Source organism: Cynara cardunculus, assembly GCF_001531365.2.
Source record: "Cynara cardunculus var. scolymus isolate 2C chromosome LG 5, CcrdV1, whole genome shotgun sequence".
NCBI classification, from domain to species: Eukaryota; Viridiplantae; Streptophyta; class Magnoliopsida; order Asterales; family Asteraceae; genus Cynara; species Cynara cardunculus.
The window spans coordinates 8106589-8121427 of NC_037532.1; the positions used below are offsets into that span (position 1 = coordinate 8106589).

At 33.7% G+C, this 14839-nt stretch overlaps 2 protein-coding genes across 2 annotated transcripts; one reads left to right on the forward strand and one right to left on the reverse strand.

The window, feature by feature from the left end:
- The first annotated feature begins 2686 nt into the window (after positions 1-2686).
- LOC112513529 lies at positions 2687-4048 on the forward strand. The gene is made up of 2 exons (XM_025119819.1): positions 2687-3039; positions 3433-4048. The coding sequence occupies exons 1-2, from the start codon at positions 2701-2703 to the stop codon at positions 3808-3810; spliced, it is 717 nt and encodes a 238-aa protein (XP_024975587.1). The 5' UTR covers positions 2687-2700; the 3' UTR covers positions 3811-4048.
- A 1338-nt stretch (positions 4049-5386) lies between these two features.
- Positions 5387-8907, reverse strand: LOC112513758 (bZIP transcription factor 17). The gene is made up of 2 exons (XM_025120116.1): positions 7200-8907; positions 5387-6016 (listed from the first exon to the last, which is right to left on the reverse strand). The coding sequence occupies exons 1-2, from the start codon at positions 8836-8838 to the stop codon at positions 5562-5564; spliced, it is 2094 nt and encodes a 697-aa protein (XP_024975884.1). The 5' UTR covers positions 8839-8907; the 3' UTR covers positions 5387-5561.
- Between the last annotated feature and the right edge of the window lie 5932 nt (positions 8908-14839).

Sequence of the window (14839 nt, forward strand, 5' to 3'; positions counted from 1 at the left end):
GAGTCGTGTAACATTTTCATATTGCAGTATTTCGATGGTACAATCTAAATTTCAATCGGATAAAATCAGTGGTTTTCGAACAACGAATCGATTGTTATGAATCTGTGTACCTCTTCCAAATCAAAAAGACCAATTCGAAATTGAATATGCGAAAACTGTCAAAATGACAGTTTTTTTAACCCTATACCGGGTTTAGAAAACCGGGCCAAAACTGGGTTTTAAATTTAAAATTCGGATTTTTGAAACATTTTTCACAAAGCAATATTACCCGAATAAAAAATCTAAACCGGATTTTTGAAGCATTTTTCACAAAGCTCGACCCCAGCCAGGGGCTCTGCCCCTTAGACCCCGCCACCAGGGGCGCTGCCCCCCTGTCGTTTAGGGGTTTCGCCCCTAAATCAAAATAAACTCAAACAAGTGTGCACTCCGCACCTTCCTTACTTGTTCGATATTTATCATGATTACATTGGTCAACAAATTAATCCCATTACACTTAAATGATATTAGTGATACAAATCACCAACACTTTGTAATTTGATGGGATTGGATTTCGGTGAGAATGAAAGTTATAGTAAGAAATGTAAGAATATATCTCCACTCTTAGATCAATTTTAGTTGAATGCCAACATTAATAAGATGCATCGAAATGCATCAGATGAATTCTAATCTAAAGCGCAATTCATGGATGAGATTAAAAGTGATCAAAAATTCAAATTTCTTCTTACGCTTCTCACATGATCCTTCACCTGTTTGATCTGAGTTTATATATACTATATTAGAATACATGGGTTTGGTTCCAGTAAGAATGAAAGTTATGATGAGAATGATAAGAAATGATCTCAACCTTGTATCAATCCTAGTTGAAGAGAACCACTAGATCAATACTAATGGGATAAACTAAATCAATTGCTTTCTAAAGTGTAATTCATTGGTTGTTTTGGGATTAAAAGTGATCAAAGGTCCAAATCCTTTCTTACACTTCTCACCTTAACTTCTATTCTCACACGATCCTTCGTCTAACACATTTGGTAAAACTCTTAAAAATGTCTTACTAAACAATATGTACAAATTATTAATCCATAAATTTTTTTTTTGATTAACCTGGATATCCAACCCGTAATGCAGACCGACTAATCTCAGGGCAACCACATGCTTTACAGATAGCCCGGAGTCACCGCATTTAAACCTCCGTGACCACAAGCGGATTTTTATTCCTCCTTGGATTTGAACCTGGACCTCCTGGTACTTTTGACCTTTGGAGTCAAGCTCAAACCAATAGACACCACCCTTGTGGTTTAATCCATAATTTCTTAGAAGTTCAAGTTTACAAAGTGAATCAACCAACAAACAAATTCATATACAGAACAAACGTTGAGCTTTATGAATACAACAACGTACATCACAAGTTTTGTATTGTATTTTCTAATGAGTTATATTAGTTAATTTTATATTTTTGATTTACCATGAATTCTTATATTTTACGTTATTACATGTATACACAACTAGCTATTATTAATGGATCAAATCACAAAGCTCGGATAGATTAAAAGAGTCTTGGGTGGGCCAAAGATTATTATTTTTATAGTAAATTTTATAATAATATTAGTTATTTATAGCATTTAGTAAAAAAAAACTGTTAGACGGGTCAACTTACCTGACTCGACTCGTTTTTGAGACCCATAAATAATTGTAATCACCCTTTCGGTTATTCATTTGAAGTCAAATGGATGCTTCAAACACACTAAGCTACCATTTTCCGAAAGCTCCATGGAGACCGGTTTTGAGACTAGACCCCTTCTCTCTTAGATAGGGCCTCGTTCCATTTTAGCTCATCTCCAACCGGAAAGCTTTTGCGAATGACGTTTTCCGAGAATACATCCTTCAAAAATGAGATTTGGGTCTAAAGTAAGGTAGAATGTATTCCGTTGTTCCCATTTTTATAGGAACTTCTGTATCAGAAACAATAATTGTGCTCAATTTCATATGTGGCAATTCTGTCAAGATCTCTTCATCCGAATTTATTTATTTTAATAAATTATTCGTTATAAAAGGATTTTTTTAGTGAACGTGTCACATCAAAAGTGATCCAGCATCTTCAAATAAAAAATTCAAAATCTTTAAAAAGAACTTATATTTAATTTTAAAAAATTGTCTATTTTAAAGATTATAACATTAATTATATTATTAAAATATTTTACACATATAGTAAAATATTATTTCACTCTCGTAAACATTTAAGATCAAAGTTTCTTATTGGTTGTAATATAATAAAAATCGTCTTTCTGATGGTAACCATTTTTTGAGAGTTCTCTTAATTTAGATAATTTCACATTCACTCTCGTGCTTTCTCTATTTTAAAAAAACGTCTTGGAGAATTTGTTGAGTAAAAATTTATTCAAAATCTGCCCTGTTCTTCATTTTAGAGAATCTATTATAATTTTTTTTAATTGTATTTAATTCACCGACCCGACCTTTCTAACCTGACCCAATCCAACCCTTTTCGACCCGTATTTGATAACCTAAAAGTCAAAAAAGGAATCCATAGGGGGACTTCATTAACATAATATCTACTTGCCAACAGTTGACTTTGAATTGGTCTTATTCCATATAACAAAACCATATATATATATATATATATATATACATATATATATATATATATATATATAATATTCACAAAAGCAAAGAGATCTAAGAGCAATGGAATACAAACATTTCAGCCATGAACACAATCTGTCCATATACCAGGTGCAGCTTGGCCAACAGTTTCGTTGCTCGGGTTGCGACAAGTTTTGCGACAGAACAATTTATGCTTGTTGGCAGTGCAAATTCTTTCTTCATGAGCACTGTGGGAACGCCACTCGATATATACGACACCCTTTTCACGCCGCCCATCATCTCATTCTTAGCCCGTATCCGACTTACCCCTCCAACTGTTTTTTGTGCAACGCATGTGGTACCACCGGGACTAGGTTTTCGTATTGTTGTGCATTGTGTGAAGTCGATCTCCATGTCAACTGTGCTTTCCTCCCCCCAAAGGTATCATCGCCCTTTCCGTCAGTTACATTTCTTTTGACCATCGTCAAATCCGTTATTTAAATTCAATTAACATGTTTTTCTGTATCATTTTACATTGTTATATAGCTTATGGGATAGCTTTTACCAAACATAACTAATTTATCAGTCAACAGCTACTAAAGCTAGCTTAGTAACCAACAACTTGCTTTTTAACTAATTGGTAGTTGATCTTATATTTTGTCAAAGAGAGTCTAAACTTTGTATATATATTAAGCTATTTGTATGGAGTTAGATAAATTGTCATAATTTTTTTGTGTCGAGCAATGATCTAAATGACAAAAATGACCATTTCATCCTATGGTCAAAATTAAAATAACTGTTTGATGAATGTGTTGAATCTGTTTATGCAAATAGGTAAGCCATAAGGCTCATCCACATGAGCTAATCCTTAACCTTAGCAACCGGACCAGCAATCACAACGGAGCGAATCAAATGTGCAAAATATGTAGAAAGTCGATGGATTCAAAGCACTGGTCATACGAGTGTCTCATTTGCGCAAACTACAAAGTTCACACATTATGTGCAACGACCGAGATGAAAATGGGTCTGTACCAAATGGATGATGGGTCAGATGGCAGTGACCAGGGTGCACCGATGGTTCAACAGGGTGCACCAATGGCTCAGCAGGCTCCTAGTGATGGTCAGGTGCAGGTGGAACTAACACCAGAAGAAGCTCTTGCACTTCTTCATATCATGGGACTCTCAAATGCAAATGCTGCTTCTTATGTTTGATTAGTTTTCTACAACATAACTCATAACAAGTTTCTAGAACAAATGATTGTGGATTCAACCCTCATGGATGAATCAAAGGCGTTTTCGCAAAAAAGATGCTACAAGTTCACCTTGTAACTCTGTTCGTAGTTTTTTGTACGAATGTGCAAAAAAGTGATCTGATCTAATTAAAACTGACTGATCAGAATTGAGATACCCAATTGTAAATTGGATTGGATCCAAAATTTAAATATCAAAAATAAAGTTTTATTTTGTATTTGGTATTCCAAGTTGTTTTTTCTTTCATGATTTGTGTTACAGATCATGTTGGTCCATCAATTTATATGAATATCTCATAATACATTGTATTTTTAAGGGGCTGTTTGTTTGACATTAAGAGGGAGCCTCTTAATCGCTAAGAGACAGAAGCTGTTTGGCAAAAAAATAACCTCTTAATGGTTACAATATCCTCTTAACCATTTTGCACCTAGAGCTCCACTCAACCATTCAGATGTTGGTTTTTCCAACTTTACCCTCTCAACCCGTCTTCCGCCCTTCCTTCGTCGCATCCCCCTCCATGGTCGCATCCCCCTCCATGTTCGTTCTTCACATCGCATCCCCCTCCATGTTCGTTCTTCACATCGCATCCCCCTCCATGGTCGCCGTCTTCCCCCCCTCCTTCGTCGGTTCCATGGTCGCCGTCTTCCCCCTCCCATCGTCGGTCTTCCATTCGCCGGCCGTCTCCCCACCCCCCACGATCGTCGCCACCCCTACTGCTTCCCGCCGTTCTCTCCTCCCACGCGAGATCCTCGTTCCTCGCTCTCTCCGCCTCTGCTCAGGTCATCGATTTTGTGATTCAGATATAAACCCTAATGATTTTGTGCCTTCAACTTCGAAGCCTTCAAAGTAGTTTGTAGTTTGCTAGATTTGCCCTAATTTTAGTGTTAGTTTTCAGTTTGTAGTTTGCTTGATTTGCCCTAATTTTACTGTTTTACTGATTTTGAGGTTTTGCCCTTGTCAGGGTTAAAATGGTAATTTATTGTCATTCAGATAACAGTTACCAAACAACATTATTTCATTCAGTACTTAACCATTCTGGCTCTCTTAACCATTCTGACCACTTAACCATTCTATACCAAATCATTCAGCAACCGCCAAACAGCCCCTAAGTCAAATGTATAGATAACTGATTTAGAACATCGTATGGATCCAATCTTATTCAATGAATGGAAGCAAACCAATTTAATCAACCATTCGATTTGATTGGATTCATTGTCAAAATGCAAATCCAACGGATAATTGAGTTGAATCAATACCGGTAAAATCCATTGGATGTGAACCGAATAACAAATAAGAGATAAAATTGCCAACGACAACTTGCAATGAATATGACCCAAATCAATGGCAACCCTCTATCATGTTACATAACTAAACCAAACCAAACAAACCCAATATATCACTCATTATCTTCTTGTTTTTTCCCTTTTGTTCTCCCTTTTGTTCTGCAATCTACGGGTGTTTACGAGAACAGCCTTACTAATACTATTGGCATAGTCTGCATACATCTTACCCCTCGTAACATAAAAGAAACCAAAAAAGAGGTTGAAAGAGGAGCATTTGATTTATGTTGTTAATTAGATGCCTTGGGCATATTATAAGTCATAACCGTATGTATCTTAGAGTAGACCACAAAGGACACCATCAGATAAAGGATTACAATACATATAACACTACTAATCTTACTCTATCTACAAAACTTCTATAGAACCCCTTCATGCTGTTACCAGATGACCAGCTCCCTTCAATGGAAGCATGCAAGAATAGGTAACATACTTAACACTATCTAAAAGAACCACCACAAATATCCTAGAGAATGACTTACCCCCCATCATTCCTTCCACATCGCCACCACCGTCCCCCGCCTCCCTAGGATCAACAAGCACCGAAACCACCATTGATGAAACCGAATTGTTTTTGTGATGCTCCTCGTGCTTTGACTCATGACCAGCCACGTGTTCTTTTGTAATGTTAGAAATGGGTATTGGAAGACCGTGGAGGATCCTTCTGTTCTTCACGGTTGTCGTAGTGATGTATGTAGAATTCTCGCGGTGGTCTTCGGCAGTGATGTTGCCGACTGATGTGGCAGGAACTATGGCTCCTGAAGCCGAAGCAACTGATACATCAAACTGAAATACTTCGGTGCACATACCTGAACTCAACATGGGTCCTGTGTAATGAAAACAAACATAACTTTAGTACAACCACCACATTGTTTCAAAACAAACATAACTTAGACACACCACCACAAATAAAGTGATCGTGTTACCAAATCTTGAAACAAGAAGGCTATGTCTAGATGGTATCGCCCCGCCACCCTTGTAGAAAGTCAACACTTTCGGTTGCGGGACAGGACAATACAAGAACTTGTCCCAAGTTTGGTGCATCACGAGGAAGATGGGACAAAATTAGTAAATTACTAAACTACCCATGTCAAATTAAAACCCTTTAACCTTCCATGGTTCTTTCACCCACCTATCTCACTCTCCCTTGTCTTAGTCCCATCCGCATATTAAACGCACCCTTACACCTTCCATGGTTTCTCTGGTGTTACCCTTTTAAAGAAATCTATCTACAGGCCGTAGCTATGGCAATGGAGGTAATCTAATCCAGATTAAGGTTAAACGTAACAAGCATATGCAAAAAGCGGTTAATTATATATCTTCCCCTTCTTGTTCCTAATTATATTCCAGAATGCCAACATTTACCACAATAACATACAAGAAAGTCACTTCATCTGTAGCAGCTCTAGACCATTGCGTTTTAAAGATATTACCAAGATCTTTCACTCTACTATGTCCTCTTGAAATAATGGAAAGCTACTACAATATCAAAGAGATGTAAGCATGTAGTACGGTTTATAAGGTGCAATTCAGAATAACAGAAAGAATAAGAAATCAACAGAGAAAAGAAAGACAGTAAACAGGAAAAAGATTTGCAGAAAGCACGGGCGAAACCAGCAAGGTTACAAGATCAGAGCAAGTGCTCAAACTTCACCCATCAATCCAAAGAACCCAAAAGAAGATCAAGTTGCGAATTGCCATCAACACTAGCAACCATGAGATGAATGCATGGAAATTGAAAGCCAACTATATATCACTTAATAAGCCCTCTTCCCAGAAGCTCATTGAGCACAAAACCAATGGGCAATATTGTTTTTCTAGTCAGAAAGCAATTATTATAATCTTAAAGGAGCTAAATCCATAAAATAACAAAACAAAAGAAATCCATGTGCTAATGAAAACACAATTAACCTACACATGCAGTTAGCCCACCGATTTATGATTATGATTGAATGTAAAACATATGGCAGATATGTAAACAGCTAAAACTGTAGATTGAGCAAGATTTACCAGCAAGACCTTCGCGGAACCATTGTTGCAGTTTACCGTCAGCAGGCTTGGACTTCAAGTTCTCATTGTCTGATGAAAGAGCCCTTTGACGATCACTTGAAGTCCTATACATATGTGGCTGTCTTCCACCATTCCTTCCCACTGCTGGAATGGAGATAGCAGGGACCAAATCTAGAGCAACTGCCAAACCGGTATCCTCCTTTTTGGTCATTCCTTGTTCTTCCTGAGAAGCCATGGCTTTCTCACTTGCAAGAACAGAATGGATTATCAGATTACCATCAATTTTCACAAGCTTATCATTCCTTGGAACATATAGAGACGCTACCAGAGGCTCACTAGCGTTATGCTCATTAGCTCTTCCACTACCTACACCTGTTCTATGGTTAGTCCCATTGACATGATCACCACCCATCAACACCCTCCCAGGGTGCTGCTGTTCGTAAAACCTATAATCATTAGATCCACCGGAATACCCACCATTTGTTGCTCCACCAAATTTGACATTCATAGTTGGAACTAACCCACCAAAAAGCACGATAAATAGCAAGAACCCAAGAAAACTAATACTAGCAACCTTCTTGGTTTTGGTTTTGGTTTTGGATTTGGTTTTAGTTGTACCCTCAGTTTTCTTAACCTCAACCTTCTTCACCTTTTGTGAGGATGGAGGTTGTTGAGGTTTCAATCTGGGAATAGGAACCAATGGCACCTGAGAGCCCTGTGATTTGACAACATATGGTGGACATGGCATCCATGGATATCCCATGGGCGCCATTGCAGGGTGTGGTGGGTACATTACAGGAGGCGAGCACACAGGTCCACCACCAGCAACCATTTGCTGCTTCAAGGTTGCATTTTCTGCTGCGAAGTAAGTTATTCTAGCATTCAAATCCTGAATAGTTGAATGCATTGCTCTGACCTTATCCTCTAACTCCTCCACATAATGCTTTTTTCTCTGTCTCGAAAGCTGCGCGCTCTCCCGGTTCCTTATCAGCCTCGCCTTCTTCTTCTCATCTTTTTCGTTAACTTGATCTGAATTCTCAGTGGTTGTTGAAGTTTCATTGGACCTTCTAAACTTCATTGTCCTTGATTCAGGACTGCCATCAGAACTCTCTTTCTTCCTCTTCAACACAAAATTACTCCCGGATTCCCGCTTCACCTTCTGATCAACAACGGAATTTCCAGAATCAGGCGAAGGACAATTCATAGCAGCATCCGATCCAGCAGAGCCGCAATTCCCGGAACCCTGAGACGAAACAGGATTCTCGTGTCTCGACTCCGGTGACGAATCATCCAAAACCCTGACAGATTCGTGAACAAACCCCTTACCGGAATCATCCGGAGACAGAATGTTAAGAAAGCCAGAAACGTCCGATCCATGATGCCCCGAGTCCGCAACAATGGTTTCGGGATCAGACACAAAGTCATTGAATTCGGGATCAGAGGATGAGAGATCAATCGGATTGGAAGACTTGAAGGCGGAGTTGAAAAAGTCTTCGGTATCAGAGGGGAGATGGATATCATCAAATGTGATGTCGAAGTCTTCGTCGTCAAAGGAGAGGAAATCATCAGGTAATGTGAGATCGTCGGAGAATATAGGTGGAATTGGGAGAGAATCAGGCATGGCCTGGGCGTCGGCCATTGTTAGGGTTTTTGGTAAGGGTCGTCGGAGACGAAGACTCTAGAGAGAGGAGTTTAAATACAACAAGGCATCAAAAGCATTCCGTTTAAATGACGTTTCTAGGCACCACGCCTTCACGAGAGCGTCGCACGCACTAACACGCTTTAACGTATTTTATGTGTCTCTCTCTCTCTCTCTCTCTCTCTCTATATATATATATAGATATATATATATATATATATATAGGGATGTTATTCTACACCATTTGCCATTCCTACACCTTATACAACCCTCATCTCAACCATTCAATTTTTAATCAATTAATTGTTTCCTAATATAAAGTATTAATCATAATTAATAAACTCTATTCATATTCCATAAATATTCAAATCATAATAAATGAACTTCAATCATTTCTATAAATATATCAATTAATTAGGTTGCAAAGGTTGTACAAATGTACAAGGTTGTAAAAGAAATATACCATATATGGTATATTTCTTTTACAACCTTGTACATTTGTACAACCTTTGCAACCTAATTAATTGATATATTTATAGAAATGATTGAAGTTCATTTATTATGATTTGAATATTTATGGAATATGAATAGAGTTTATTAATTATGATTAATACTTTATATTAGGAAACAATTAATTGATTAAAAATTGAATGGTTGAGATGAGGGTTGTATGGGATCATGTGAGACCAGCCTGTTTTCGTGAGACCCGTGAGACCAGCATTTTACACTTGAAACTTCACAGCAAAAATGCTGTGAAGGTGACTTTTTAAAACCTTCACAGTGTTTTTGCTGTGAAGGTTCGACTTTTTTAAACCTTCACAGTGTTTTTGCTGTGAAGTTTACGTGTAAAAATGTGGTCTCACGGGTCTCACGAAAACAGGCTGGTCTCACGTGAACCCAACCCTATATATATATATATATATATATATATGAGGTGGGTTATTATACAACCCTTTATATTTGTACAACCAATACAACTCAATCTCAACCGTCCATTTAATTTGATGAATATGTGATTTCATAGAAGTTTTGATTATTTCCTAATATAAAATATTAATCATAATTAATGAACTCTATTCATATTCTATAAATATTCAAATCATAATAAATGAACTCTCATCATTTCTATAAATATCTCAATTAATTGGGTTGCAAGGGTTGTACAAATACACAAGTTTATAAAAGAAATATACCATATATATATATATATATATATATATATAAAATAGAGTTTGTTTCAAATACAACCCGTTGCATTTGTACAACCAATGCAACCCAATAAATTGAGATATTTATGGAAATGATGAGAGTTCATTTATTATGATTTGAATATTTATGGAAGATGAATATGGTTAATTAATTATGATCAATACTTTATATTATGAAACAATTAAAACTTATATGAAATCATATATTAATCAAATGAAATGGACGGTTGAGATTGGGTTGCACAAATGTCAAGGGTTGTATAATAATCAACCCCTCTCTCTCTCTCTCTATATATATATATATAGTGAGAAAGAGAATGCAAGTTATATCATTTGTATAATCATCCATTTTATTTTAATGAAATTTTTTTAGGAAATTATTTTAAAAAATTTATTTATCATGAAAATATTTTATATATTTTTGTTTTTATGTAAAATTAAATTGTTTCATGTATTTCTCGTTTTGATAAATTTTGTTTACTAAAATTATTAGAATAAAGATGATGATGTCCATAATTATTTGAAACAATTTCATCATATTAAACAATTTCATTAAAAATTTCACTAAAATAGATAATGAAAAATCAACAGTTTTCACGATTTATAATGGCTTATTTTGTAAAATATTCATCCTCTATATATATATATATATATATATATATATATATGTGTGTATATATATATATAGAGAGAGAGAGAGAGATTGTTTCAAATATAATCCATCGCATTTGTACAACCAATGCAACCCAAAAAATTGAGATATTTATGAAAATGATAAGAGTTCATTTATTATGATTTGAATATTATGGAAGATGAATATGGTTAATTAATTATGATCAATACTTTATACTATAAAACAATCAAAACTTCTATGAAATCACATATTAATCAAATGAAATGGACAATTGAGATTGGGTTGTATTGGTTGTACAAATGTCAAGGGTTGTATAATAACCAACATATATATATATATATATAGAGAGAGAGAGAGAGAGAGATGAGTTATTATGCAACCATTTACATTTGTACAACCAATACAACTCAATCTCAACCGTCTATTTAATTTGATGAATATGTGATTTCATAAAAGTTTTGACTGTTTTCTAATATAAAGTATTGATCATAATTAATTAACTCTAGTCATCTTTCATAAATATTCAAATCATAATAAATGAAATCTCATCATTTCCATAAATATCTAAATTGATTGGGTTGCATTGGTTGTACAAATGGGTATGGTTGCATTTGAAATATACCATATATATATATATATATATATATATATTAATCAATTTCATGAAAAAGAAATTCACTAAAATAAACAATGAAATCAACGGTTTTCATATTTTATACAAATGGCTTTGTTTGCAAAATTTACCAAAATGATTAACTTCCTAATTTAAAATTTTGTGGTTTATGTTGGATCTTAGGATCTCATAAATTGTAAAGTTCTAAATTAGAAAATTAATAATTTTAGTAATTTTAATTAGAAATTGAAGTAAAATTATTATGGATATTTTATAAATAATCTTTTCTCTCTCCTCTTTCTCTCTTCTCTTGTTAACAAAATAATCTAAAAAATAAAACTAAACCTAATAAGTATCTAACACATTGTGAACACTAGATAACTTAACAAGTATGACCAAATAATCCATTGTCATCACAAGTGAACACAAAAACACCAAAAATAAAAAATAAAAACCTACAAAACACTAAAAACATTTTGTAAGGACTTGATAAACATCGTGAACAAAATCAATAATCAAGTTCGAAGTCCGACAAGCATCTCTGGTGAACCCAAAACCAAAAATCTGTAGTATCACGATGTGAACCACTATCAAATATATTGTTTCACTTAAACATTATGACCACCAATTTTCTTACACATTATGATTACTATTTCTTACACACTTTGATCACCTATTTCTTTTACACATTGTAATAATCTTGTGAACATTATGCGACACAATGATACTAAAAACAAAAAATGAAAAAAAACACACACAAAAGATCCCTAAAAGTATTATGTAAAGTCTAAAGACCGGATACACATCGTAAACAATCAATTAATGTTGTATCTTAGGGGTTATGGATTTCTTATTATTGGAAGCTATAGATTTCTTATTTATGAGAATAATAAATTAATTAGATGTATTTATGAGTTGACTAAATTATCTTTCTTATTTAGTTAATAAATTATATAATTATTTCAAATTATTGATTCATAATGGATCTCACAAATTCTAGGGTTCTCATTTGATTAAACATCTATATATGTGTGTGTGTGTGTGTGTGTGTATGTGTGAGAATTCCGGTGAAAATGGAAATTATAGTAAGAAGCGGAAGAAGAGCTTTCCATTATTTGATCAATCATAATTGAATGTCAACACTAATGAGATGCACTTGATCAATTCTCTTTTAAAGCGCAATTCATGAGTAAGCATGAGATTAAAAGTGATCAAAGATTTAGATCTCTTCTTACGCTTCTCATTATAACTTCTTTTTTCACACGATCATTCGCCTATATATATGTATACACACACACACACACACACACACACACACACACACATATATATATATATATGAAAGATCAAATGCAAACCATCCATATTTGTAGGAACCGTGCAAACTATTCTCATCAGTCGATTTCATTATTTAATCTTATAAAAAAATTTCATGAAATTTTTTCATAGAATACTTTTTTTGATGAAATTGTTTCATATAATACTTATGAAATTTTAATAAAACTGTTTCATGTATTTCTCTAAAATTTCTATGATGAAAATGATAATATCCATGATTAACATCCTCCATAATAAAAATGATTAATCAATCTCTCATAATTACAAAAACAAATTGAACAAAATATAAAATTATAATTGGTTGAATGAGATTTGTACGATTTGTACAAATAAATGGTTTGCAAAGTAAACTTCATCCTCCTCTCTCTCTCTCTCTCTCTCTATATATATATATATATAGGTTGGTTATTATACAACCCTTGACATTTGTGCAACCAATACAACCCAATMTCAACCGTCAATTTCATTTGATTAATATGTGATTTCATAGAATTTTGATTGTTTTCTAATATAAAGTATTGATCATAATTAATGAACCATATTCATCTTCCATAAATATTCAAATCATAATAAATGAACTCTCATCATGTTCATAAATATCTCAATTTATTGGGTTGTATTGGTTGTATAAATGCGACAAGTTGTATTTGAAACAAACTCTCTCTCTCTCTCTATATATATATATATATATCATGAAAGTATAAAAATATATCTAAATGTTAGAAAAAATTATGTACCATCGATTAGGGTTGGATTCCGGTGAAAACAAGGGTCAAGATGAGAAACGTAAGAAAGAATCTCCACCTTTAGATGTACATTAGGATGACATACATCAAGATAAGATACACCGAATCAATCCTCGTGTCAAGCGCGACTCATTGATGAATTTAAGATTAAAAATGATCAATGGTCGAAATATTTTCTTACACTTCTCATTTGAACTCTCATTCTTACTTTGACGTACTTACAATTAATAAGAATCATAGATTTTTCATTTTCCACTACTCTTGTTATGTTTTGTTTTCCTTACATCATTAAACAAATTCTTTTATATTCTTTAAAATAAGAAATAAATGTTAGATTATCAAAAACAATTATACTTTTTAAAATTTCTATTTTCCTGTTTAAAAAACTATCACATATACCCTATAATATTTATCTCATGTTTTTTAAATGTATAATTTATGATTTATTACAATAACTGACAAATAATTATCCTGAATAAGACATATTTGACCTTGTTCGAACATTAATGATGATTTATAATAATACTAATGAAAATTAATACAAGATAATGAATGATTCAGATTGTATTAATTATGGGTTTGATTCATTTTTCTTCTTCTTCATTATAAGTAACTAATAATTCATTATGATGTTAAGTTTTTTATAGTAATAACCAACTATTTATTATTCTTAAAAAAAAAAACAACTATTTATTATAATTTTACCAAACATATTTAATGCATGATGGTAAGAGGTAATATTTTATAGTCTAAGATAATCTCAGTTTAAAAAATTAGTTGTATCTTTCAAACCGGTTAAGTCAAGTTAAATCGGATTGTTTTTGGCAGTTTGAGTGGTCTGACGGACCGGTCTGATCTGAAAAATAGCCAAATCACTCGATCTAGTCTAGTCTTTGGTTTGAACGGTTCAAATTGAACCGACTGTCAAAATAAACATATAAATTATATTTAGTTTTCATATGATAAGCTCAATTAAACGGCTTGGTTAAAAGATGTGCTTCCAAGACATTGGGTTTTTAGTTTTAATTTGTCAATTGACCGCGTCATTTAAATTAGCAAATAATCCGGATTCTATCTAAAATTCCAAATCGTCATTCGACTTGATCAATATTTGTCCAAAATTTCAACTGTTGTTAATAGATTTGTTTAACATTTTTTCAACTGCTCAATATTTTTAGTTATAGAAATAAATATACCTTTTATAATTTGGTATCCTATCTTTTAATAATGTCATATTGGTATAACTTCATTTTAAATATATATGTTATTTTTTTGAGTTTAAAACCCATAAGAGGTTCAAACTACCTAAACCGGTCAAATTAGACCGTATTTTTATGGTCTAGTTTGGTCACTTACTACCAACAATTTGGAAAATTTCGGATACTACCATTTGCGGTTTGACTTATGGTTTGAAGGATTAAACCACCCAAAACCTGACTGCAAACACCTCTAATCTCAATAA